The sequence below is a fragment of the Ahaetulla prasina genome, chromosome 15, assembly GCF_028640845.1.
Source record: "Ahaetulla prasina isolate Xishuangbanna chromosome 15, ASM2864084v1, whole genome shotgun sequence".
Lineage (NCBI taxonomy): Eukaryota > Metazoa > Chordata > Lepidosauria > Squamata > Colubridae > Ahaetulla > Ahaetulla prasina.
In genome coordinates this window covers 15,447,819-15,473,853 of record NC_080553.1, presented here as the reverse complement: position 1 = coordinate 15,473,853, position 26,035 = coordinate 15,447,819, and the positions used below count along the sequence as shown (strand labels likewise).

Genomic DNA, 26,035 nt, shown 5'->3' with positions numbered 1-26,035 from the left:
AACGTTCTGGCTTCCTGTCTCGTGGTTTTCCGTGTTTTTTTGGGGAGGGCGGGAGGAGTAGACAAAAGAGTGTTTTAATCGATGAAGGTGCAAGGATTTTCCACACCGGGTTTTTCGCCCAAGCGGAAGGAACAAATTATTTGCGGCCACAAAATCCTCGCAGAGCCCAAGTCTTAGGAATTGGCCAAATTGCCCCAGCTGCAGACACGACGAGAGTTCAAAGCAAACACAGGTAGCAAAGCAAAGCAAAAACCCTAACCCTTGACTTATGACCGCAATGGAGCCCAGAATTTACGTTAAGTGAGAAATTTCGCCGAGTTTTGCCCCCCCTCCCCAGTTTTACGGCTTTGCGCCGCAGTGGGTTAAATTAGGAACACGGGGGTTAAGCGACTCAGGGACTCGGCTTTTGTCAGACGGTCGCAAAAGATGACCACGTGATTTCCCCGTGGGACATTGCAACCGTCATAAATGTGAGTCAGTTGTCAGGCACCGAGGTAAACCGCATGACCGTGGCGGATGCTACAACGGTTGATTTTAAGTGTGTGGAAAAACGATCATGTCACTTTTTTCAGGGATGTTAACGGTTACGGTTACTAAAGACAAATTCCTTGTGCGTTCAATCACACTCGGCCAATAAAAAATTCTATTTTATTCTATTCTATTCTATTCTATTCTAATCTATTCTATTCTAATCTATTCTATTTTATTCTATTCTATTCTATCCTAAATTCTATTCTATTCTATTCCTATCCTAAATTCTTATCCTATTCCTATTTTATTCTATTCTATTATTCTAATCTTATCCTAAATTCTTATTCTATTCTATTCCTAATTCTATTCTATTCTATCTTATCCTATCCTAAATTCTTATTCTATTCTATTCCTATCCTAAATACTTATCCTATTCCTATTCTATTCTATTCCTATTCTATCCTATCCTATTCCTATTTTATTTTACTCTATTATTCTGATCTTATCCTAAATTCTTATTCTATTCTATTCTATCCTATCCTATCCTATCTTCTATTCTATTCCTATCCTAAATTCTTATCCTATTCCTATTCCTATCCTATTCCTATTTTATTCTATTCTATTATTCTAATCTTATCCTAAATTCTTATTCTATTCTATTCTATTCTATTCTGTATGAACAGTAGTAAGTCAAGGATCATTTTACAAAGCCAAGGATAACAATCAGTCCGGTCTATAGGGAGTCCTTGACTTATAACTATTCACTTAGGGAAGCGGTTGCCAATCCGATGGGCCCTTTTACTTCTCGTCTGCCCTCTGCTGCTTTGGGGACCAAGTCAACCTCCTCTTCTCTGAAAGACCCCCTCCAATTTGGTTCAAATCTATGTTTCAATTCTAATAAGAGGAGAACATCAGGTGGCTCAGTGGCTAAGACGCTGAGCTTGTCGATCGAAAGGTCGGCAGTTTAGCGGTTTGAATCCCTAGTGCTGCCGCGTCACCGGGTGAGCTCCCGTGACTTGTCCCGGCTTCTGCCAACCTAGCAGTTCGAAAGCACTTAAAAAATGCAAGTAGAAAAAATAGGGGCCACCTTTGGTGGGAAGGTCACACCGTTTCCGTGCGCCTTTGGCGTTGAGTCATGCCGGCCACATGATCACGGAGACGTCTTCGGGCAGCGCTGGCTCTTCGGCTTTGAAACGGAGATGAGCACCGCCCCCTAGAGACGGGAACGACTAGCACAGATGTGCGAGGGGAAACCTTTTACCTTTACCAGAAGAACAGGTTTGGAAGGAACCTTGAAGGTCTTTTAGTCCAAACCCACCCACCCCTGCCCAAGGAACCATTTTGGACAAACGGCTGTCCCGTCTCTTCTTGAAAGCCGCCAGTGATGGGAGTGAGCATCCACAACATCTGGAAGTGATGCAAAATGACACACCGCTCTTCAGCATCGTTTCACTGAACCTCTTTTGCTAGCAGATGACTCTTTTCCCCAAACAGGCTCACTTTCCCCTTTTAGCATTCCAGGTTTTCCTCCCCCCCCCAACTTTCTGCTGACCAGAGGCAGAGTAGGGTAGACCGGTCACCCCCAAAGATATTTGGCCGATTCCTCCAACCTCTTCGTCTTCACAAGCTTCGCCACCTCTTCCTGCAGAAGCCGAAAGAAAAGCCAGACGGAGGCTAAAAATAATCCGTTAACAGCAGCTGCAATGCAGCCTCGCCTGCGAAGCATCCAGCTGACTTAACAGAAAAGGAAGCCCCCCACCCCCCCACAAAAAAATAAATAAATAAAGAGGAGGGGGTCAAGCTATTCTCCAAAGCACCCTCCTCCCCCCCACCCCACATTCAATCCTGAGCTATAAAAAAATCCTCCTTTACTGGTTCCAAATATTTAATAGGTAAGGATTTCAAAGGCGCCCTTTGCTCAATTTTAAATTCCTTCGGAACGATTTCCACAAGAGATGGGAGGAATGGCCGCTGGGCTCTCTTCTCCGGCGCGGCTTCAGCAGGACAAAGCTAAAATCCATCAGAAATGCATTGGTTCCGGACCCCAAAAAATAATTCCCTTCGCTTGGGAAGCGTGGCTTAGTGGGACTGGCGGCGGCGGCTGCTGTTGCTGGGCTCAGCGATGGCTGAAGAAACCTTGAGGGTGGTTGTATCTGAAGGGTTTCAAGCGGCTGGGCCCCCTATGGAAGAAGGGAGATTTCAAAAGGGAGGATGACAGGACCCGAAAAATAAACACTCTGCAGGGCCCTGTTCTGTCCCCACTTCGCCTCCGACCGAGCGATGGCTTAATTAGCCGGCACTATCAGCTCTGGCAGCAGAATAGCGAGCGTCTGCCAAGTGTCTCTGTTATCTCCCTCGACGCTGATGAGTCACCCAGGAACAAACATCAGCTCTTAGTTAATCAGTGGATTTGCCTGCTACGAAGAGGCACAGCAGCTCTGGCTGCCTTTATATCCTGTGGGGTGTGGCTCCATGACTCAGCACTTCCTAGGCCTGCCCCACCCCTGCTTCTGTTGTTCCCGCCTCTCCTGCCTACGAAACCTAGGGTCCAGCCAGGCCTGATTGCCATCAGCTGGGTCTGAAGGCGTGGCCTGGGGTGGGGGGAAGAGTCAGGAGATGGAGGCCTTGTTATCTCTTCCACCTGGCCTGCCTCTGGCTCCTGGAGCTGAGCCAGGGAAGCCGGTGCTCCCGAGGTAAGTCCTGATGGCCCTTCCCCCTCACTTTCCAAGTCACTTTCTGGCAGGAGGCCCGGCTCCAAGTCAGTTTCTGGTAGGAAGCCTGGCTCAGGGGGCGCAGACACAACACATCCCCACAGATTTTAAGAAGTTGAATTTGCAAAATGACCAATTTCATCTTTGTAAGCCGCCCAGAGTCGCCTCTAGACGAGAAGGGCAGCGTACGAGTCAAACAAATATACTGTATTTTTCGGTGTATAAGTCGCACCGGAGTATAAGACGCACTTTAGTTTTTGGGGAGGAAAATAAGAAAACAGCTGATTGGCAGGTGGATCAGCCTCCAGGAATACCCCCAATCAGCTGTTCCCAGGTGAATTTCAGCAACAGGTTCCTTGGTTGTGAATTCTGTGCCTTGCTTTTTTTTTTTGCTTTTTTTTTTATGCCTCTGAAAACCTCCAAAACAGCTTCAGAAAAAAAAGCCTCTGAAGCTCTGTTTGGGGGCTTCTTTTCTGAAGCTCTGTTTGGGGGCTTTTTTTCTGAAGCTCTGTTTGGGGGCTTCTTTTCTGAAGCTCTGTTTGGGGGCTTTTTTTCTGAAGGTCTGTTTGGGGGCTTCTTTTCTGAAGCTCTGTTTGGGGGCTTTTTTTCTGAAGGTCTGTTTGGGGCTTTTTTCTGAAGGTCTGTTTGGGGCTTTTTTCTGAAGGTCTGTTTGCTTCTTTTCTGAAGGTCTGTTTGGGGCTTTTTTCTGAAGGTCTGTTTAGCTTTTTTCTGAAGGTCTGTTTGGGGGCTTCTTTTCTGAAGCTCTGTTTGGGGGCTTTTTTTCTGAAGGTCTGTTTGGGGGCTTCTTTTCTGAAGCTCTGTTTGGGGGCTTTTTTTCTGAAGGTCTGTTTGGGGGCTTCTTTTCTGAAGCTCTGTTTGGAGGCTTTTTTTCTGAAGCTCTGTTTGGTTTTTTTTCCCTGAAGCTCTGTTTGGGGGCTTCTTTTCTGAAGCTCTGTTTGGAGGCTTCTTTTCTGAAGCTCTGTTTGGGGGCTTTTTTCTACCAGATCTCCCTGGCTCCCAAAGCGGCTTACCTGGCCAAGCGCAGGCACATTTTCTCCTGGGGAAATTCCTTAGGCCCCTCCACGCTGTTGTCGTGCGTCTCTGTCTCCAGGTACACATCCAGGACGACGCAAAGGCGTTGCAACTGGTTGGTGAGGAGTTGGTAGCCCGGCTTGGGGCCGCTGAGTTCTTTGTAACAGACGTTGACCTCACTCTCCATGGCCTAAAAAAAGCAAAGTGGGGCACACGGAGGGAGAGGCTGTAAAACAAACCTCTTGGCCTTCCAGATCTGTGTTTCTCAACCTAGGAAACTTTTGTGTGGACTACAACTCCCAGAATTCCCCCAGCCCCGTTCCCTTGTCTCAGACATACCCGGATGTTGTCATCGTTGGTGTTCGTTTTCTCTCCTTTCCAGTTTAAGCACAGGCTGAAGACGGGCGGAATGGAGGAATATCCGGGGTTCAACACTACGGCGACCTGGAGCTTGGCTGCAGCCGGGATGGAAGCAAGGCGGCCGGTTAGCAAGGATAACTCTTTGACACGCAACCACACTTTCTAAGCAGAAACAAACAAACAAACATCTTCCATCCCAAAGCTGGAAGGAGACCCCTGCTAGTGCTGTCACTGAAGTCGGCGACAATAGAATTGGGGGGCTGCAGATTTAATAATAATAATAATAATAATATTTTAATTTGTATTCCGCCCTTCTCCCGAAGGACTCAGGGCGGTGAACAGGCAGGTAAAATACAAATACACACAATAATTAAAAACATCCCTTAAAAAACTAATTTAAATGCCCAAATGTTAAAAAACATACTCCCCCATAAAATCACAAAATTTTAAAAACCCATCCAATAAAGATAAAAATCAGGCTAGTCCAGCCATACGAAATAAATAAGTTTAAGTTCGCAGCGAAAGGTCCTAAGGTCAGGTAATTGTCGAAGTCCGAGGGGAAGTTCGTTCCACAGGGTCGGAGCCCCCACAGAGAAGGCCCTCCCCCTGGGGGCCGCCAGTCGACACTGTTTGGAGGGGAGGTGTTGAAGTTTGTTTGTTTTTTGAATTTTTTTTTCCTTTTTTTTAGGCAAACATACATAAAAACATCTTCAATACAAATTCAAACAGCGTGTCGGTCGGTTGGTTACAAATCTTTTGTGCAATTTCACCATATTCATAACCTAGGATTTATCAAATTTTAGATTTTTCCAATCTAATATATATCCAAGTCTTTTGGTCAATTCATCATTTATTTAACTATAAGTGTTTCTTATAGTGTCAAAGAAGACAAAGGTTTGCGATAAGGCCGAAGGACTTTTTCTGAAGGACTTTATTTTGTGGAATTAATTTGGGCTAAGCTTAGAATGAAGTTAATTCTCAGCTGTTCTAATAAAATGTGTTTGTTTAGGACTGATTGTGTCTGGTAATAGCTACTTGGGCCTAGGTCACAACATCGTCTCGCCTGCGTCTCTTCCTTCTGCCTCCCAAGTTGCTTCTCACAGCCCATTACAGAATCCAATTTCGGTTTCATAAGAACCGAACTGGGGAATCCCAAGTTCGATTGCTAAAGATCAGGGTCTCCAGAGGACCAATCACTGCATCCCACTCCCTGCTTAGCAAATGTGCTTTATGGTGTATCTTCCTGTTCTATTTCCCTTCCCTTGTTTGCACTGGGGATGAAATGTTCCGCTTTCTTAGCAGTAGTAACAACTACTAGGCATCTTCTCAATCTCTTGATGGGAGGAGAGGAACCCACAGGAGAAAAGACGCAAGCTCACCTGTGCCTCTTTCGATCAGGGCCAAGTAATAGAGGTGAGTATCTTCAGCCAAACCGGACTCAACCACGTCTTTAGTGAAAGGCAGCTCCTAGAGGGAGGAAAATTGGAAATGCTTTTAAGAGTCACAAAAGTGAGGGTGCTAAAGTAAGCTCTAGTGCAATTCAAGGTGTTGGTTACCACCTTTAAAGCGCTCCGTGGCATAGGACCGGGCTATTTACGGGACCGCCTGCTGCCACCGATAGCCTCCCACCGAACTGTGCCTCACACAGGGAGGGTCTCCTCAGGGTGCCGTCAGCCAAACAATGTCAGCTGGCGATCTCCAGGGAGAGAACCTTCTCTGTGCGAGCACCTACCCTCTGGAATGAGCTTCCTCTGGGGTTATGATTACGCCCCGACCTCCGGACCTTCCGCCGTGAACTCAAGACCTTTCTGTTTCACCGTTGCAGGGCTGGCCTGATACACTACGGTTTTTAATTGGTTTTTTTTTATCATTTTTATTATAGTTTTTAAATGGGGTTAGCCAAATTGAATAAGATTTTTAAAATAATAATAATAATAATAATAATAATAATAATAATAATAATAATAATAATAATAATAATAATAATAATAATAATAATAATAATATTTTAATTTGTATACCGCCCTTCTCCCGAAGGACTCAGGGCGGTGAACAGGCTTGTAGGGGGTCCTCTCGCCCCTCCAGCATTAAAATGTTTTTAATTCTATTTATAATTTGTTTTATGTTGGCTGTAAACCGCCCTGAGTCCTTCGGGATAAGGGTGGTATAAAAATCAATCAAACAAACAAACAAACAAATAAATAGTTTCAGGATGCTCGTAATATAAGCCCTACCCCAAAAATAACCCCCAGTTAAGATTGTCAGCCAGATGGCCGCATTTAGTACCGTATTTCCCCAAAAATAAGCCCTAATGCGTCTTTTGGAGCAAAAATTAATATAAGACCTGGTCTTATTTTCAGGGAAACATGGGGAGTTGGCTTCTGCTGATCTGCTTTAGCAATAGCAATAGCACTTAGACTTATATACTGCTTCATAATGCTTTACAGCCCTCTCTAAGCGGTTTACAGAGTCAGCATATTGCCCTTAACAACAATCTGGGTCCTCATTTTACGCATCTCGGAAGAATGGAAGGCTGAGTCTATCGTGAATCAGGAAGGAAGGAAAGAAGGAAGGAAGGAAGGAAGGGCAATAACATGTTGATTTATATACTGCTTCAGTGCTTCTCTAGTAGGCGGTGCTCATCTCTGTTCCTAAGCCGAAGAGCCAGCGCTGTCCGAAGTTGTCTCCGTGGTCATGTGGCCAGCATGACTCAACGCCAAAGGCGCACGGAACGCTGTCCCCTTCCCACCAAAGGTGGTCCCTATTTTTCTACTTGCATTTTTTACCTGCTTTCGAACTGCTAGGTTGGCAGAACCTGGGACAAGTCACGGGAGCTCACCCCGTTACACGGCAGCACTAGGGATTTGAACCGCTGAACTGCCGACCTTTCGATCGACAAGCTCAGCGTCTTAGCCACTCAGCCATGCCGTCCTTACCAAGTAATCTTCGTAAGTGAGGGACGTCCACTTCACCAAATGCGACACAATCTTGGCAGGGAAGAGGTGCTGAGACTCAGGGGAGACGGGCAGAATGCCATGTTCTGGAGGTGACAAGAAAGGAGGTAAGAGGTCTCCATAGAAGACAATTCTTGCAAAAGACCAAAGAGAAGCTTTCTTCTTTGGTCCCCGAGGACCATCACGTTCTTCTACAACAAGAGTCTCCAACCTTGGCAACCTTAAGACTTGTGGACTTCAACTCCCAGAATTCCTCGGCCAGTCTCCCAGTAATTCTGGAAGTTGAAGTCCACAAGTTTCAAAGTTGCCAAGTTTGGAGACCTCCTGCTTTATTTTACTGATTCATCTACTGGGCTGGAAGGGACCTTACAGGTCTTCTAATCCAACCTTCTACTCTAAGACCCGAGACAAATTGGCTTATTCAATGGGGAGCACAGACCTGTGGACTTCAACTCCCAGAATTCCGCAGCCAGTTGAAGTCCACAAGTTATTTAAAGTTGCCAAGGTCGGACTTCTCTGCATTATAGGATGTTGGGCAGCCAATTTGTCCAGGATAAAATAAGGTCTCGTGCCTTGCGTAGCGGGTTGGATTAGAAGACCTCCAAGGTCCCCTATGATACTATTGATATATATATATAGATAGATAGATAGATATTGCTCCTAGAAGCACGAAGCTGAAGCCTGAAGATGACGAATGAGACTTCGTCGAAACGTCGCCAAGACACTTCCAATTTTACGCGGGAGAAAACCCGAATAACCAAAGACCTACATACAAACACCCGCGAAAACCTCAGAAAACAAATATATATATAAATATATAGATAGATATTGCTCCTAAAAGCACGAAGCTGAAGCCTGAAGATGACGAATGAGACTTTGTCGAAACGTCGCCAAGACACTTCCAATTTTACGCGGGAGAAAACCCGAATAACCAAAGACCTACATACAAACACCCGCGAAAACCTCAGAAAACAAATATATAGATAGATAGATAGATATTGCTCCTAGAAGCACGAAGCTGAAGCCTGAAGATGACGAATGAGACTTCGTCGAAACGTCGCCAAGACACTTCTAATTTTATGCGGGAGAAAACCCGAATAACCAAAGACCTTTATATAAATATATATCTATACCGGTGAAAACCTACGAAAACAACTATATATATTTGTTTTCCATTCAGAAGTGGAAAAAGTTTTGATGCTGTCCAAAACGGAGTTTTTCCTCCCCCTCCACACCTTTGCTAAGAAAAAGGGAGGGTCCCAACGACTCACCAAGTGAAGCAAATTGCTTGTGAAGGGCCAGGCGCGACTCCAACCTGGTTTTGAGCAGTTTCATGGTCCTCTCCATGTGGCTGGCACTCAGTGAGTTATCGGCGACCACAGGATTCTGTCAACAAGACAAAACACCCTTACAGGAGGTCCCTCTCTGTTAAAAGAGTTTGCAGCAATCCAGCCAGCGCACAAGTAAATAACTGAGTAGGATTCACATTTTTCAGAGTATAAGACACACCTACCTTTTTTTGGGTGGAAAACAAGAAAAGAAAATCTGCCTCTGCCTCCCAGCAATTTTCCTCCTTGCAGCAAACAGCCTGCTTTAGTTTCATTTAGATTTCCGCAGCTCCTCTACACAGATTTCACATCCATCACTTTGAAGTTGCTGGCAACGGAGTCGGACAGCGATGAGGCTGAGGAAGAACGTGGGCCAGTCCTGGAGGCTGGGGAAGGCTCTGCGTCGGAGGCAGAGATGGGACCAGGGCCATCGGGGAGTGAGGTGCGGACTCTGGAGCCTCCAGAGGCTGACAGTAGTGAGGCAGAGGAACAGGAGGAGCCTATTCCTAGTGCACGCATGAGGAGAGCTGCCAGAAGGCAAGAGCAGCTCAAGCAAAGAGGACGACTCAGGAGTAAGGCCAAGAGATGATTGGCCCCTCCCATAAGGCTTAAAAAGACCAGCAACGGCTCTTGGGCTCTTTGTTGGAAAACAACATTGATAGACTTGTTTCTTGTCTTGCTGGATTTCTTTCTTGCCGGCGTCTTCTGCTTTTGAACTTTTGCCAAGAAAAGCCTTTGGCAGTTTGCCTAATTAGACCAAGGTTGGTGATAAGACTGAAGAGTTGTGTTATGAAGAATTTGCTTTGATTTAGTTTGGACGACGCTGAGAATGAGTTTAATTCTCAGCTGTTCTAATAAAGTCTGTTTCTTTTTGAACTGATTGCGTCTACTACTACCTACTTGGGCCTGGGTCACAACACACTTTGGCATGCATGTACGCACAGACACACACACACACAATACACACACACACCTGCCCTTTTGTTGACACATCAATTTATGTTCTCGGCCTCGTGGGGGATTTAGAAAGGAGTCATTTGAAGTTTGGAAAAGAGCTTTTGAGAGGCTTCCATGCACACCTACTGTTCTGTCCCCCCTCGCCTCCGTCCGAGCGATGGCTTAATTAGCCGGCACTATCAGCTCTGGCAGCAAAATAGCGAGCGTATGCCAAGTATCTCTGTTATCTCCCTCGACGTCGATAAGTCACCCAGGAACAAACTTCAGCTCTTAGTTAATCAGTTGATTTGCCTGCTACGAAGAGGCACAACAGTTCTTGCTGCTTTTATATCCTGTGGGGTGTGGCTCCATAACTCAGCACTTCCTAGGCCTGCCTCACCCCTGCTTCTGTTGTTCCTGCCTCTCCTGCCTACGAAACCTAGGGTCCAGCCAGGCCTGATTGCCATCAGCTGGGTCTGGAGGCGTGGCCTGGGGGGAGAAAGAGTCAGGGGACGGAGGCCTCGTTATCTCTTCCACCTGGCGTGCCTCTGGCTCCTGGAGCTGAGCCAGGGAAGCCAGTGCTCCCGAGGTAAGTCCTGACGGCCCTTCCCCCTCACTTTCCAAGTCACTTTCTGGCAGGGCGCCCGGCTCGGGGGGGCGCAGACACAACACCTACCTGGGGTTGGTCCTTGGGGAAGTGCAAGCCTCCCAATTTTTGAACCCACACGTACGGGTGGCCCAGTTCAGGCACATAGTCGTTGAGGGTCAGGATGCTAGAAAGGGGAGGGAAGAAGGGATGAGGACAATCAACAAACAGAAGACTGCAGTGCAGATGTATCTCTCAGGTATAGTGTTTTTTTTTTAAAAAAAGCTAAGGTGTGTCATACATTTAAAAAGAGATAGCTTCCATCGCACTGCGGTAGGCATCTTGGTGATTTTGCCCATATAGGTAGTCCTTGATTTACGACCGCCACTGAACCCATAATTTTGTGCCAAATAATTGTTGACTTTTGCTCCATTTTTCCCGCCACGGTGGTTCAGTTGACTTTGCTTATCAGGAGGTCACAAAAAAGGGGATCACGGGACCCCAGGGACATTGCAACCGTCATAAATATGAGCCGGCTGCCAAGCGTCCGAATTTTGATCCCGTGGGATATGGCAGCGCTCGTAAGTGTGAAAACAAGCATGGCTCGTTTTTAACGGTGCGGTTGTCCCTAGACAAATGGATGTAAAAATCGAAGATTATCTGCACCATTGGGGTGATGGCATTGGGGTCCCTCCCTATCGGCTTACCCCACTTTGTCGAACTGGAACTGGTTGGCGGGGTTTGGGGTTCTCTTTCCGTGGTCCCCAGGATAGAGGCAGCTCAGAAGAGAATCAGGGCAGAGCAGGTCCCTAAGGAAAAAAAATCCAGGAAGGGGAAGAAAAGGGATAAGTCAGTCTCAGGCCCCGATAGCTCAGATAGAAAGTCCCTACAGAGAGTGGTGAGGACAGCAGAGATTATAATCCATTATTCTGGATGCTGCTTATAAGCGCTATGCGCTCAGAGCTCGAAGCATCGTCAGAGACTGCACACACCCCACTTCTGCAGCTGCCCTTCGGTCCCAGTTTTGCTCCATTCCCTGCCTTTTCTGGTCCTTTGAACTGGAAACATCCCTGAGTCACCAGTAGCGTTTCACACTCCAAATCCAAGCAGAAGAGACAGGTTCTTGACATGAAAAGCTGGTAGCCACCATGATTTAACAGCTATCCTGCTATCTCCTCGCATCCTGAATTCCAGCCAATTTGAGCTTCTCAGCAGATCCCCAGTTAACAGCTCACCCAGCGCTGATGGGCACCGTCATCTCCGTTGCTGCCGTCATCTTGGCCTTGACGGTCAGGACGTTGAGGTTCATCAAGTAGTAAAAGGTTAGGAGCAGCAAACTGCCATCTGCAAGGATACAGCCAGGCACAGAAAGGGTCTTTGTGTGTGTGTGTTTGTACGTGCGCGCGCGTAGTTTCAGTTTTCCAAAGTGGAGTCCCAACACACATCCTCATTGCTAAAGGAAGAGACTCCAGAAAGGAAAATTGAGTTGGCTTTTGAGGAATTCTGGGAGTTGAAGTCCACAAGTCTTAAAGTTGCCAAGTTTGGAGACCCCTGATCTACATTATTGTAGCAAACGATCATCAATGTACTGTCGGGATTAGAGTATGAAAGCCGAGGAAATGGTTTAAAAAAAAATGGAATGGAAGCGAGTCCATGCTTTCTAATATTAAGGGCCCTGTGGGAATAAGTCAAACAGATGAAGATGGTAGCCCTGATGGTACAATCTAAGTTCCCAAAGTTCACTGTAGCTACCAACTTGACTTGTTAGTCATACTCTGCTGGGCGTTGATGATGAATGCTGTTTTTATTACAGGAGTGGTTCGGTATGTATTGTTCCAATTTTGCAAAGCTCTTGAGTTGTCGAGAAAAAAGCTGCCTTCCAATCCAATGACTCAACTCAACCCAACTTAACTCAACCGAAAAAACACAACTTAACTTAACCCAATTTAACACCTTCTCAACTCAACTCAGTCCAACCCAACACAACTTAACCCAATCCAACTCAACCCAGCCCAACTTTACTCAACTCAACTTCTCAATTTAACTCAACTTCTCAAGTCAACCCAGCTCAATTCAACTTAACCCAACCCAACCCAGTTTAGCCCAACCTAATTTAACTCAACTCAATTTAACTGAACAACTTTTCAACTCAACCCAACCCAACTCAACCCAACTTCTCAATTCAACACAATTTAACTAAACTTCTCAACTCAACATAATCCAACCCAACTTCTCAACCCAACCCAACCCAACCCAACCTAACCCAACCCAACCCAACCCAACCCAACTCAACTCAACCCAAATCAAATCAAATCAAATCAAATCCCAGATTGGGACCACAAAGTGGCAATAAATCCGTTGATTTTCCTACCTTTACACTTCAGGTTGATGGTGACAGACAGAGGGTGCCTCTTCAGCATCTCTTTCCGCTTGTCATCCAGCTGCACCCCCAAAGTTGGTCGGCGACGTTTCTGCAGCGGGGGAGGAAAACCAAAGCGTGTTTAATTCCATACAGCAGAGGTGCCGTAGCACATCCTGCACAGACTTTAGATGCCCTCTAAAACTCGCTTCCAGCACTATCAATCTATGATTTGTCGGCTTCCACGGTTAACGGAAAAGGACACCCCAAAAGAGGAAAAATGGGTCTGTTAAGAGGCCCAGGCAGGAGGTGTTGGCAACCTTTCTGTTCTCAGCTGTGCCGCCCCCGCCCCCCCCAGCTGTCTCCAATCCTCACCGTAGTCTGCTCCTCCTCCACGTCGGAATCGCTCTCGTCGTCTGGGAATACAAAACCAAACCAAACATTAGAAGAGAAAAACTGGGCAGCTTCAACATCTCAAAACCCCGTGAGGTTTGCCACTCGTCTTGCACAGAAAGAAGTTTCTGTCGTGTCCCACTCCTCCGCTGACGGCCGGGTCAGGGAAATCCGAATCAGGCGTGCCTCTGCAGCTCTGCCAAAGTCCTAGCAAAGTTCTCAAGGCAGGCAGGAGACCAGAAAGTGACTTCAGCAAGATATGTTTAGACTTTGCCTGACTCAGAGAATGCCAGAAAGCAGGTCCTTTATATAGGCCATGGGGTGTGGCTCCATGACTCAGCACTTTTCCAGGCCTGCCCCTCCCTTCCTTCTGTTGACGCCGCTTATCAATTCTCCTGAAGCGAGGGTCACTCCAGTCTGCAGCTGTTGGTAATTGACCTTCCTCAGGCTCACATGCTGTGGGGGAGGGGGAGGGGTCTAGTTGCTCCGTTTGCCTGGGCATGGAGCCAGAGCTGGGGGCTGGAGATACTTCCTCCTCTTCAGCCTTTATGGGCATGGAGCCAGGGCTGGGGCCGGGAGGCATACTAGGACATTCCTCAGTGTTTGGAAGCAGATAAGAAGGCCCCGGCTGCGGGGAAAGCGGACGAGGCACAACAGTTTCATGAAAGAGGCACTGGGGTGGAAAAACCTACAAACTCTTACAGCCGCGTGCGGCGTTTCGATCAAAAGCAAGCACAGACCCTAGCAATAAAGCCTTGGTAAGGCCACCCTTGGAATACTGCATCCAGTTTTGGTGGCCACGATGTAAAAAAGATGCTGAGACTCTAGAAAGAGTGCAGAGAAGAGCAACAAAGAGGATTAGGGGACTGGAGGCTAAAACATACGAAGAACCGTTGCAGGAACTGGGTATGTCTAGTTTAATGAAAAGGAGGACTAGGGGAGCCATGATAGCAGTCTTCCAATATCTCAGGGGTTGCCACAAAGATTAGGGAGTCAAGCTATTTTCCAAAGCACCTGAAGGCAGGACAAAGAAGCAAAGGATGGAAACTCATCAAGGAGAGAAGCAACCTAGAACTAAGAGGAAACTTCCTGACAGGTAGAATAATTACTCAGTGGGACAACTTGCCTCCAGAAGTTGTAAATACTCCAACAGTGGAGGATTTTAAGAAGAGATTGTACAACCATTTGTCTGAAATGATATAGGGCAGTGGTAGTGAACCTTTTATGGCCGTAAGTCACTTCCCACCCCACGAAGCCGTTGTGACTTTCAACTGTTACTAAACGAATGGTTGTAAGTTGGAGACTAGCTGCAATCACCAACCCTCTGCCGGTAGCCTCAGAACCAGCGATGCCAGCGCTTACCCTGGGAGTCCTCCGGAGGTTTGCAAAGTGCTTTGGCTTCTTCCACGTTTCCTTCGATAGCCACGGCCAGCTTCTTATCTTGGAGAGGGTGGGGGGAGAGAGAAAAAACACCTTTGATCCTCTATAATAATAATAATAATAATAATAATAATAATAATAATAATAATAATAATAATAATAATAATAATAATAATAATAATAAATTTTATACCGCTCTTCTCCCGAAGGACTCAGGGCGGTGAACAGGCAGATAAAAATAATACAATACATTACAATAAAAACACTATTTAAAAAACTTATTCAATATAGCCTAAATTTAAAATACAATACAAAATGAAAAATAAACCCCAATAAAATCCATGTTTAAAAAACCCTATTTAAGCCAGTCCTGCTCGGAGGAATAGATATGTCTTAAGCTCACGGCGAAAGGTCCGGAGGTCCGGAAGTTGTCGAAGTCCTGGGGGAAGCTCATTCCAGAGGGTAGGTGCCCCCAAAGAGAAGGCTCTCCCCCTGGGGGTCGCCAGCCTACACTGTTTGGCTGACGGCACCCTGAGAAGACCCTCTCTATGGGAGCGTACCGGTCGGTGGGAGGCATGTGGTAACAGAAGGCGGTCCCGAAGATATCCCGGTCCTATGCCATGAAGTGCTTTAAAGGTGGTAACCAGCACCTTGAAGTGCGCTCAGAAAACCACAGGTAGCCTGCAAGGACCCCATGAAGGGTCACCTAAGCGCGTCCACCAGTAGTGAAATCTAAATTTCTTTCCTACCGGTTCTGTGGCCGCGGCTTGGTGGGCGTGGCTTGGTGGTGGGTCATGTGACTGGGTGGGGCATCAAAAGACAGAAACTCACTAACAATGTCCTGCTGGAGCAGGATTGGACTAGATCAGTGGTCACCAACCTTTCGGACCTCAAGGACCACTAAATTCATAATTTCCGATCCCGCGGACCACGAATATGATCTGCCTAATGACCGACTGGGTGGGCGTGGCTAAGTGGTCATGTGTGACTGGGTGGGCGTGGCCAACTCGATGCCATTCATGTCAAGGGGCGCCTCTCCAGCCTCTACTCGCCCTTCCCTTCCCAGTCGATCCTCACCTGCCCGTTCGGGCTCCTTAGGGCCCCAACAGGTAGCAGTTGTTGGAACTAAGCAGCCACCACGAGAAAGAGTCCATCGTTTGAGGACCCCTGATTTAGTACAATATAAAACAATGGAAATAATTTTTCTGCGGACCACCGAAATTTTCTCGCGGACCACGTCGGTGACCACTGGACTAGATGACCTCCAGATCCCTTCCAGCCCTGGATTATCCTCTGAAGCCGCGTCTAGTGCCAGGTTTGTAATCCTTCCTTCCTCTCCTTTTTCCTCCCTCCCTCCCTACTCACCACAGGCCTGGCCGTAGGCGCTGGCTTGGACAAAGAGGACGTAGAGCGGAGGTGGGAGATGCCTGGCTGTCTCATATTGCTTGTGAACTTGGTCGAAAGGCATGGCGAAGTACTCCTGGACAGGAAGAGAGGCCTGGGAGGAAAAAAGGAAGGGGCAACAAAAGTCAGTTGAAAAAAACAAAAGTGAAAAGGGAGGCCGCGATAGGGCAAATTATATGGGCCTCTGGTGGCGCAACAGGCTAATGCAGCCTATTATTAACAGCAACTGCTTGCAAGATTGCAGGTTCAAGTCCCACCAGGCCCAAGGTTGACTCAGCCTTCCATCCTTTATAAGGGAGGTAAAATGAGGAGCCAGATTGTTGGGGGCAATAAAAGTTGACTTTGTATATAGTATACAAATGGATGAAGACTATTGCTAACATAGTGTAAGCCGCCCTGAGTCTTCGGAGAAGGGCGGGGTATAAATGCAAAAAAACAATATATATATATATAAACCTGTTTTATACAGGCTCAGCCGCAGCTGGCATGGGGAATTCTGGGAGTTGAAGTTCACAGGTTGCCAACGTTGGACACCCCTGTACTAAACTAGAATGGCTCAGTTTGACTCATGCCGTAAGCTCAAAACAAACCCTTGTGGCTTGTTGGCCCCTCCAGCAACCGAATCAGAGGAGGAGGAGGAGGCAGCGTGAGAGTCGGGGTCAGCATCAAGGCAACCTGAGAGCTCTAAGGGGGAAGAGGGAATGGAGTTGTGAGAGAGAGACAGAGGCGAAGCCTGGGCCGTCAGATGGAGAGTCAACAGCCCCCAGGTCTAGAGGTGGCTGATGAGGAGGAACAGCTAGGTCCAGTGGCTGACGCGTGGATGTGCAGAAGGCAGAGGAGAGGAGAACAGTGGAAATCTATGGGCAGGTCCTTGGGACGGACGAGCCATCGCTGCTGGCTAAGCCCTACCTTAGCCCTGGAGATAAAAGGCAGGGGGAGGAGATGAATAGATGTGGCACACAACTATTCATCTCCTGTCCGGCCGGACTTGTTAGCCTGCAGTGAGAGAGAAACTTTTTGCGGGGGCTGCAGGCGCTCCTAATAAAGGAATCCTTGATGCAACTACAGAGGGTTTGTCGCATTTGGGGAGCCGGGTCAGAACACAAACCGAGCCACCGTGTGCGAGAGGGGCGCAAATAACCCATCCAGACTTAACAGGATCATATAAAGACTGTCGGATGACGGAACCTGCCTGCATGATGCTGTTAAGCCGAGGCTGGAGATTGCTCAGGTATTCTTTCTTCACTTCTATCTCTTTGAGGATCTTCTCTTTGTTGGCTAAACTTTCTTCGTACTTCTCTGCCAGCCTGTAGAAAAGGAAAGAGAGACGATTAGGAGTGTTATAAGAAAAATAAAAAAAACCTCAAGGTTGCCGCCTTGATTTGCTTGCTTTTTATGAAAATGAAAACGTTAAAATATCAGACTAAATTCAGACTAAAACAGGAAGCATGGATGACACATTATAGAAAGAGAGGATGGCTTTCACGGGACCAATTTATATTTATTTATTTTAATTTTGGGTGGGGGGGTGTTGCTTGTTCTCTCGTGGTTGTTTTCCTGCAGACGTTTCATGACCGAACTAAGTAACATCATCAGTGCTAGAAGGGAGTTGAGGGAGGAAGAAGAGGAGGAGAAGGAGGAGGATTGCGGGGTCCTTGGTGCTCTCTGAGCTCGGTGGTTTTCTTGCAGACGTTTCATGACCCAACTAGGCAACCTCATCAGTGCTAGAAGGGAGTGGGGTTTGCTCTTATTTTTATATATATTAGCGTCAGTGTTGGTGTTATGTGTTCACCCCCCCCCCCATCTATTCTCTGCCTTCCGAGTCCCAGCTGGTCGGGAGGGAATGGAGATTCTGCAGTATCCTTCCCCTGGAATGGGGTGGGAATGGGGATTTTGCAGTATTCTTCCCCTGGAGTGGGGTGGGAATGGGGATTTTGCAGTATCCTTCCTCTGGAGCAGGGAGGAAATGGGGATTTTGCAGTATCCTTTGTCTGGAGCGGGGTGGGAATGGAGATTTTGCAGTATCCTTCCCCTGGAGTGGGGTGGGAATGGGGATTTTGCAGTATCCTTCCCCTGGAATGGGGTGGGAATGGAGATTTTGCAGTATCCTTCCCCTGGAGCGGGGAGGAAATGGGGATTTTGCAGTATCCTTCGTCTGGAGCGGGGTGGGAATGGAGATTTTGCAGTATCCTTCCCCTGGAGTGGGGTGGGAATGGGGATTTTGCAGTATCCTTCCCCTGGAGTGGGGTGGGAATGGAGATTTTGCAGTATCCTTCCCTGAAGTGGGAGGAATGGGATTTTGCAGTATCCTTCCTGGAGCAGGGAGGAAATGGAGATTTTGCAGTATCCTTCCCCTGGAGTGGGGTGGGAATGGAGATTTTGCAGTATCCTTCCCCTGGAGTGGGGAGGGAATGGAGATTTTGCAGTATCCTTCCCCTGGAGCAGGGAGGAAATGGAGATTTTGCAGTATCCTTCCCCTGGAGTGGGGAGGGAATGGAGATTTTGCAGTATCCTTCCCCTGGAGTGGGGTGGGAATGGAGATTTTGCAGTATCCTTCCCCTGGAGTGGGGAGGGAATGGGGATTTTGCAATATCCTTCCCCTAGAGTGGGAATGGAGATTTTGCAATATCCTTCCCCCTGGAGTGCGGAGGGAATGGGGATTTTGCAGTATCCTTCCCCTGGAGCAGGGAGGAAATGGAGATTTTGCAGTATCCTTCCCCCCCTGCCACACCCACCAAGCCCCGCCCACCAAGCCCCGCCCACAGAACCGGGAGTAAAACCATTTCCTGCTCATTAGAGGAAATGAAGACCGCAATATAAAACTTTGAAACGATGAATATCACTGTTCCAAAAAGGAAGAAAGGCAGCTGAGGAAGGAGCCGCATGTAGCAGAGTGGAAGTGGAACCATGTCTTCCTCCAGCAACAGACTGACACCCACCCATTCAGAGGCAGAAGGTTCCGGAGGAGGGTGGGAGCCACCGCGGAAAAGCCTCTTCTTCCTTGCCGCCGGAAGGGCGCCCTACTCACCGTTTGCGCTGCTCCAGTTCCCAGTCGAGGCGGGAGAGGGTCTGCTCGTGAGGGTCGTGGAGCGTAATATCCGATTTGCTGATTTCCGGAGGGGCTTCCTTATAAAACTCGTCCACGCTCACCAGCTCAATCTCCTCGTGCTTGGATCTGTGCCAAGGGGGCAGAAAGGAATGAAAAAAAAATTCTATGTTTCCCTCCCAAGAGACCCCGGAAAGGGTTAAAGCGGCGCTGCCTACCAACCCTGGGACGTTTCTGATGCGTGGACTTCAACGCCCAGAATTCTCCCAGCCAGCCATGAATGGCTGGGTTGGGAATTCTGGGCGTTGAAGTCCACACATCTTCCCAATGTTGAGAGACACAGGGCTGGAAAAATACAAGTACTGAACTGCTGGCAGTGGGCAGAGTTAGCCTGCAATACTATATTCTAACAGAAGGAACGAAGGAAGGAAGGAAGGAAGGGGCATAACTGAGATAGGGAAGGAAGGAAGGAAGGAAGGAAGGAAGGAAGGAAGGAAGGAAGGAAGGAAGGAAGGAAGGAAGGAAGGAAGGAAGGAAGGAAGGAAGGAAGGAAGGAAGGAAGGAAGGAAGGAAGGAAGGAAGGAAGGAAGGAAGGAAGGAAGGAAGGAAGGAAGGAAGGAAGGAAGGAAGGGGCATAACTGAGATAAGGAAGGAAGGAAGGAAGGAATTCCATAGTGAGGAAGGAAGGAAGAAAGGAAGGAAGGAAGGAAGGAAAGAAGGAAGGAAGGGGCATAACTGAGATAGGGAAGGAAGGAAGGAAGGAAGAAAGGAAGGAAGGAAGGAAAGAAGGAAGGAAGGAAAGAAGGAAGGAAGGAGGGAAGGAAGGAAGGAAGGAGGGAAGGAAGGAAGGAAGGAAAGGAATTCCATAATGAGGAAGGAGAGAGGAAGGGAAGGAAGGGAAGGAAGGAAGGAGCCCTTAGACTTATATACCGCTTCACAGTGCTTTACAGCCCTAAGCGGTTTACAGAGTCAGCCTCTTGCAAACCCCAACAATCTGGGTCCTCATTTTACCGACCTCGGAAGGATGGAAGGCTGAGTCCACCTTGAGCCTGGTGAGATTCGACCTGCCAAACTGCAGGCAGCCGGCAGTCAGCAAAAGGAGCCTGCAGGACTGCGCTCAGACCACCGCGGCTCTTAATCTTAAAAGTCTACCATTGCCTTACTTGAACTCCAAACACTTTGTGATCTCCTTCTGCAAATGCATCACTTCGTAGAGTAAATTTTGGAGCTGGAGGTGATAAGCGTCGACTTTCTGTTTCGCCTGTATCCGCAAGAGAAACAAGAGGCCGAAGTTGCCACGTTAGAGAGTCAAGATCAAAGTTCCCCAACCTTTTTGGGTTGGTGGCACAGAGGGGTGGGGGAGAGAGAGGGAATGGCTTTGTGGGAGGAGCAGCCGCATGCTCGGGCAATCCGAGGCTGCAAGTGCCTGTGACGATGCTCGAGCGAGCAGGGCTCTTTATGTGTGCTGACCAGAAGTGGGTTTCAGCAGGTTCCGACCAGTTCTAGCGAACCGGTAGCGGAAATTCTGACTGGCTCCCACCCCCATCTATTCTTTGCCTCCCGAGTCCCAGCTGATCAGGAGGGAATGGGGATTTTGCAACATCCTTCCCCTGGAATTGGGTGAGAATGGGGATTTTGCAGTATCCTTCCCCTGGAGTGGGAGGGAATGGGGATTTTGCAGTATCCTTCCCCAGGAGTGGGAGGGAATGGGGATTTTGCAGTATCCTTCCCCTGGAGTGGGGAGGGAATGGGGACTTTGCAGTATCCTTCTCCAAGAGTGGGGAGGGAATGGAGATTTTTCAACATCCTTCCCCCTGGAGTTGGGTGGGAATGGAGATTTTGCAACATCCTTCTCCTGGAATTGGGTGGGAATGGAGATTTTGCAGTATCCTTCCCCAGGAGTGGGAGGGAATGGGGATTTTGCAGTATCCTTCCTCTGCCATGCCCACCACAGAACTGGTAGTAAAAAATATTTGAAACCCACCACTGGTGCACATGCGTGGGGCCCCAGCCAGCTACTCACAAAGCCCGGTGGCCAATAGGTCGTGGCCCAGTAGCTGCCTGCGGACTACAGGTTGCCAACCCTCCTGCACTTTCCCAGCGTACTTCATTTATTCCAACCTTCCCTGCGTTTTCTCCTCTTTTAACCCGGCCGCACCTCGTGTGTCTGGTCCCTTCCTTTCTTCAGCCGAATATGAGCCAAGCGATTGAGCTTCTTCAGAGTCATGAAGTGGACGCAGCTCTGGATCCGTCGCTCTTCGATCTCCGCGGCCTGGAAAACAGAACGGGTGTGAATTCCGGGCTCAGTTGTGGTTGTATGTCGAGGAATACCTGTATTTCCTCGGGGGCGGGGCGGGGGGGAAGGCTGTTTGACGACACCCGGTGTGTGCGGCTTACGCTGTCTTTGTGGCCTTTGCTCTTCAGTTCCTGGATCTCCGCCATCAGCCTCTGAAGATCCTGGCAGGTCTGTTTGTACAGTTCGTAATCTCGGTTGGGGTCACGCAGTTCCACCTCGGCCTCTTCGCTGTAGTACCTAGCATCCTATGGAGAACGGAGGGGGTGGGTGGTAGTGAACTCGGCATGCAGTTGTCGCTTCGACACGACAGCCGCACAGCGCAGAGGAAAATGCCTGGATGTTGTGGTCCACCGGCGGCCTGAGGAACTGGCAGCAGATTCGGACAGTGAGAAGGTTGGGGAGGAACATGGGCCGATCCTGGAGTCTGGGGAAGGCTCGGATGAAGGCTCTGCTTCGGAGGCAGAGAGGGGGTCAGGGCCATCTGGGAGTTATGTGCTGCCTCCAGAGCCTGACATCAGTGAGGCAGAGGAACAGGGGGAGCCTGTTCCCAGTGTGTGCATGTGCAGAGCTGCCAGAAGGCAAGAACAGTTAAGACAAAAGGGGCAACTCAGGAGTAAGGCTTGGAGATGATTGGAGCAAAGGGATATGAGCCTTTACAGGAAGCAACTTTGTTCGTTCGGTTCGGTTTAAAGTTCTGAAGCTCTGTTTGATTCTGGACACCGCGGGGCTTGGCCAATTAGATCTTTGGCAGCGTGTCAAGGGAGATAAAGTTGGGTGATTATCCGCCTTATCCCGAAGGACTCTTTACAACTATTTGGGACTCATCAACCTTTTAATAGCTACTTATTAGATCATTGGAATGGCCAGACCACAAAATTCCTCCTTAGTTCCAGGTTGGATTTTCCTCTTGACGAAATACCAGCCTTGGTGGCTTTGGAGAATAATGAACCGCTGGTGATACCTAATTTGGGTCACGAAATATCTGCAAGGAAACAAGCAAGCTTCAGCTTTTGAGTTGATATGGGGCAAGGTTGGATCTTGGGGTGGCCCCCTCCTTGTATGAACTTCATCAAGTCCAGCAGCTGATTCTTTCACAACAAATACACACACACACACACACCAGGTTTTGCAAGGACTCCTGTTACCTCATGCCTCCCACCGACCCGTGCACTCTCACAGAGAAGGACTTCTCAGGGTGCCGTCCGCCAAGCAATGTCGGCTGGCGGCCCCCAGGGGAAGATCCTTCTCTGTGGGGGCTCCCACCCTCTGGAACGAACTTCCCCCGGGTTTACGCCAAATACCTGACCTTCGGCCGCGAATTGAAAACACATCTATTTATTCGCGCGGGGCTGGCCTAAATTTTATTGGTTTTAACTTTATTACTAATTTTAATGGGTTTTTTAGTCTTATATATTTTTAAAGCTTTTAGGCCAACTATATAATAAGTTTTTTAATTTGTATTTTAATTGTATATTTTTGTACCGTTTTGTTTTGTCTTGGCTGTACACCGCCCTGAGTCCTTCGGGAGAAGGGCGGTATAAAAATGAATAAATAATAATAATAATAATAATAATAATAATAATAATACCTGATCCACGTCCGATCTGCTCCGCTTGCCTTCCTGCGGCCCTCCATCCATGCGAATGACCTTCGGCTTCCGCTTCTTGTTGGATTCGGAGGACATGTCCTTCGGCTTTCCTGGGAAAGGAAGGGAAAGTCAGAACCAGTGGGTGGAGAGGAGCAAGCGAAGTTATCATCGTTAGGTTTTTAATCCGGCCTTTTTTGTTTCAACGGAAGCAAAAAATCCGTCAACAGAAGAAAATAAAAGATGACGAGAATAGCAAATCGCGAAAGGAGAAAAAGGAAAACAGACGGTAAAGAAACGGCTTCGATTTTCGGACGCTCCCTCTTTAAAGCTACATCGTAATTTCTTTCCTTCCGTAAATTATGCTTTCTAATCTCCAAACTCATCAATCACAAGTTCATTTCTCTCTCTTTTTTTTTAAATCAGCATGAAGTCCATAAGGGATCTCCAGTCACTAAATGTAGTTTTTTGATCTGTTCCTAATCCAAGAAGTTAATTTTGGGAGCTCTGGGAGCTTCACCCACCGTTGCGTCACTGTGGGTAAATCTGAAGTACTTTTATAAAATTTTATCCCACGTTTTTTAAATTTAGCCATCAACTCCAGCCGGGCAGCATACTTAAATATTCCTTTTTTCCCCACGATAACCACCATCTTGTTGACTGGGATGGCTTGAGAGAGAATGACTGGCTCAAAGTCACCCAGCTGGCTTTATATGCCTAAGGCGGGACTAGAACTCCCAGTCTCCTGGTGATTGGCCCAAAGTCACCCAATTGGCTTTATATGCCTAAGGCGGGACTAGAACTCCCAGTCTCCTGGTGATCGGCCCAAAGTCACCCAATTGGCTTTATATGCCTAAGGTGGGACTAGAACTCTCAGTCTCCTGGTGATTGGCCCAAAGTCACCCAGCTGGCTTTATATGCCTAAAGCGGGACCAGAACTCCCAGTCTCCTGGTGATTGGCCCAAAGTCTCCCAATTGGCTTTATATACCTAAGGCGGGACTAGAACTCCCAGTCTCCTAGTGATTGGCCCAAAGTCCCCCAATTGGCTTTCATGATTAAGGCGGGACTAGAACTCCCAGGCTCCTGGTGATTGGCCCAAAGTCACCCAATTGGCTTTAAATACCTAAGGCGGGACTAGAACTCCCAGTCTCCTAGTGATTGGCCCAAAGTCTCCCAATTGGCTTTATATACCTAAGGCGGGACTAGAACTCCCAGTCTCCCGGTGATTGGCCCAAAGTCCCCCAATTGGCTTTCATGACTAAGGCGGGACTAGAACTCCCAGTCTCCTAGTGATTGGCCCAAAGTCCCCCAATTGGCTTTATATGCCTAAGGCGGGACTAGAACTCCCAGTCTCCTGGTGATTGGCCCAAAGTCCCCCAATTGGCTTTCATGACTAAGGCGGGACTAGAACTCCCAGTCTCTTGGTGATTGGCCCAAAGTCCCCCAATTGGCTTTCATGACTAAGGCGGGACTAGAACTCCCAGTCTCCTAGTGATTGGCCCAAAGTCCCCCAATTGGCTTTATATACCCAAGGCGGGGCTGTCAGGCTCGCCTGACCCTCCGGGCGATGCACCACCGCTGGGAAGCGCCCTCTGCACATGATCAGAGGCCCCCTGGCCCGAGGCCCAGCGCATCTCGAAGGCCCCTTTGCCCGGCTCTAGCGGCCTCTCCGGCCCGAGGAAGCGGCCTTACCTCCAGCCGAGGCTCTTCGGCCACCGCAGCTCACTCTCCCCGCCGCCGCCGCCGCCGCTCGTATCCGTGACCCGGAAGGCCCACCCGGAAGTAGATCCCCCATTGTGTGTTTGGGGAAGAATTCTCGATCAGCGGCTAGAGCGTCGCGTCTGCGTTCTTTCGCCTCAAATAGAAAACGGGACCGGTGGGATTCCCTCGCGGGCGGCTAGAGCGTCGCGTCGGCTCTCTTCCGCCCCTAGTGGTAGAAAACGGGAAACGGCGCTCACAGGAGGTTGCTTCCGTGCAGCTTCTTTTGGGAGCCTGTTTTAAGGATGGAAGATCTGCTCTTTTATCTGTTTTTTTTTTAACTTTGTCGCGTGCTCCCTTTTCAAGCGAGCCAGGCGTTTTCAAACATGCATGAAATAAATTCTGAAAGTTTGCAACCAGGTCTCTTGCTCTTCCCAATGTAAATGAACCTAGGTGAATTCTCACACCAACAAAAAACAAAACAAAACCCCCCCCAATTTTTAAGATGGAATTTGGAAAAAGTGCAGAGAGACCTAGGCTTAGAAAGCTTGGAACTCCGTCGCCTCCAACAAGACCTAAGTTTAACTCACAGAATCATCTATTGTAATGTCCTTCCCGTTAAAGACTACTTCAGCTTCAATTGCAATAATACTAGAGCAACTAATAGATTTAAACTTAATGTCAACCGCTTTAATCTAGATTGCAGAAAATATGACTTCTGTAACAGAATCATCAGTGCTTGGAATACTTTACCTGACTCTGTGGTCTCTTCCCATAATCCTAAAAGCTTCAACCAAAAACTTTCTACTATTGACCTCACCCCATTCCTAAGAGGACCATATAGTGCATAAGCACACAAACGTGTTCACTGCTCCTGTCCTATTGTTTTTCTTTTCTTCTTCCTATATATATATATATGCTTATACCTCCTAATATTTACTCATATATGTGTTTATATGCTATATAATCTTTTTGTATGACACCTACATATATTGTTGTGACAAATAAAAATAAATAAATAAATAGAAGAGCAACTAGGGTGGATTAAAGGCCTGGAGACTAAAAAGACATGAAGAACGGTTGCGGGATTTGGGTCTGGCCAGTCTAGAGAAAAGGGGAATTGGGGGTTGGGGGGACATGATAGCGATCTTCCAGTATTTTTGGGACTGCCACAAAGAAGAGGTGGGGGGTTGAAGCTATTCTCCATAGCACCTGAAGGCAGGACAAGAAGAGATCTCCATTCCTCCGAATACAACAAAATGCCTTATGCCACCAGACTTGAAATCCTGGGTTTAGAACTCCGCCGCCTTCGACAGGACCTGAGTTTAACTCATAGAGTCATCTATTGCAATGTCCTTCCTGTCGAAGACTACTTCAGCTTCAATCGCAACAACACACGAGCACACAACAGATTTAAGCTTAATGTGAACCGCTCCAATCTTGATTGCAGAAAATATGACTTCAGTAACTCTCAGTAACAGAGTTGCTAATGCCT

General features: G+C 47.9%; 1 protein-coding gene across 1 annotated transcript; it reads right to left on the bottom strand.

The window, feature by feature from the left end:
- Positions 1-2,338: 2,338 nt before the first annotated feature.
- On the bottom strand, positions 2,339-24,691 carry THOC5 (THO complex subunit 5). Its single transcript, XM_058158623.1, has 20 exons — positions 24,535-24,691; positions 22,845-22,954; positions 21,358-21,501; positions 21,119-21,232; positions 20,124-20,221; positions 18,943-19,089; positions 17,107-17,221; positions 15,876-16,008; positions 14,493-14,570; positions 13,113-13,153; positions 12,750-12,849; positions 11,614-11,722; positions 11,086-11,187; positions 10,469-10,565; positions 8,800-8,914; positions 7,511-7,614; positions 5,954-6,041; positions 4,554-4,669; positions 4,214-4,404; positions 2,339-2,651 (listed from the first exon to the last, which is right to left on the bottom strand). Exons 1-20 carry the CDS (start codon positions 24,635-24,637, stop codon positions 2,588-2,590), a joined length of 2,169 nt encoding a protein of 722 aa, XP_058014606.1. The 5' UTR covers positions 24,638-24,691; the 3' UTR covers positions 2,339-2,587.
- Positions 24,692-26,035: the final 1,344 nt, after the last annotated feature.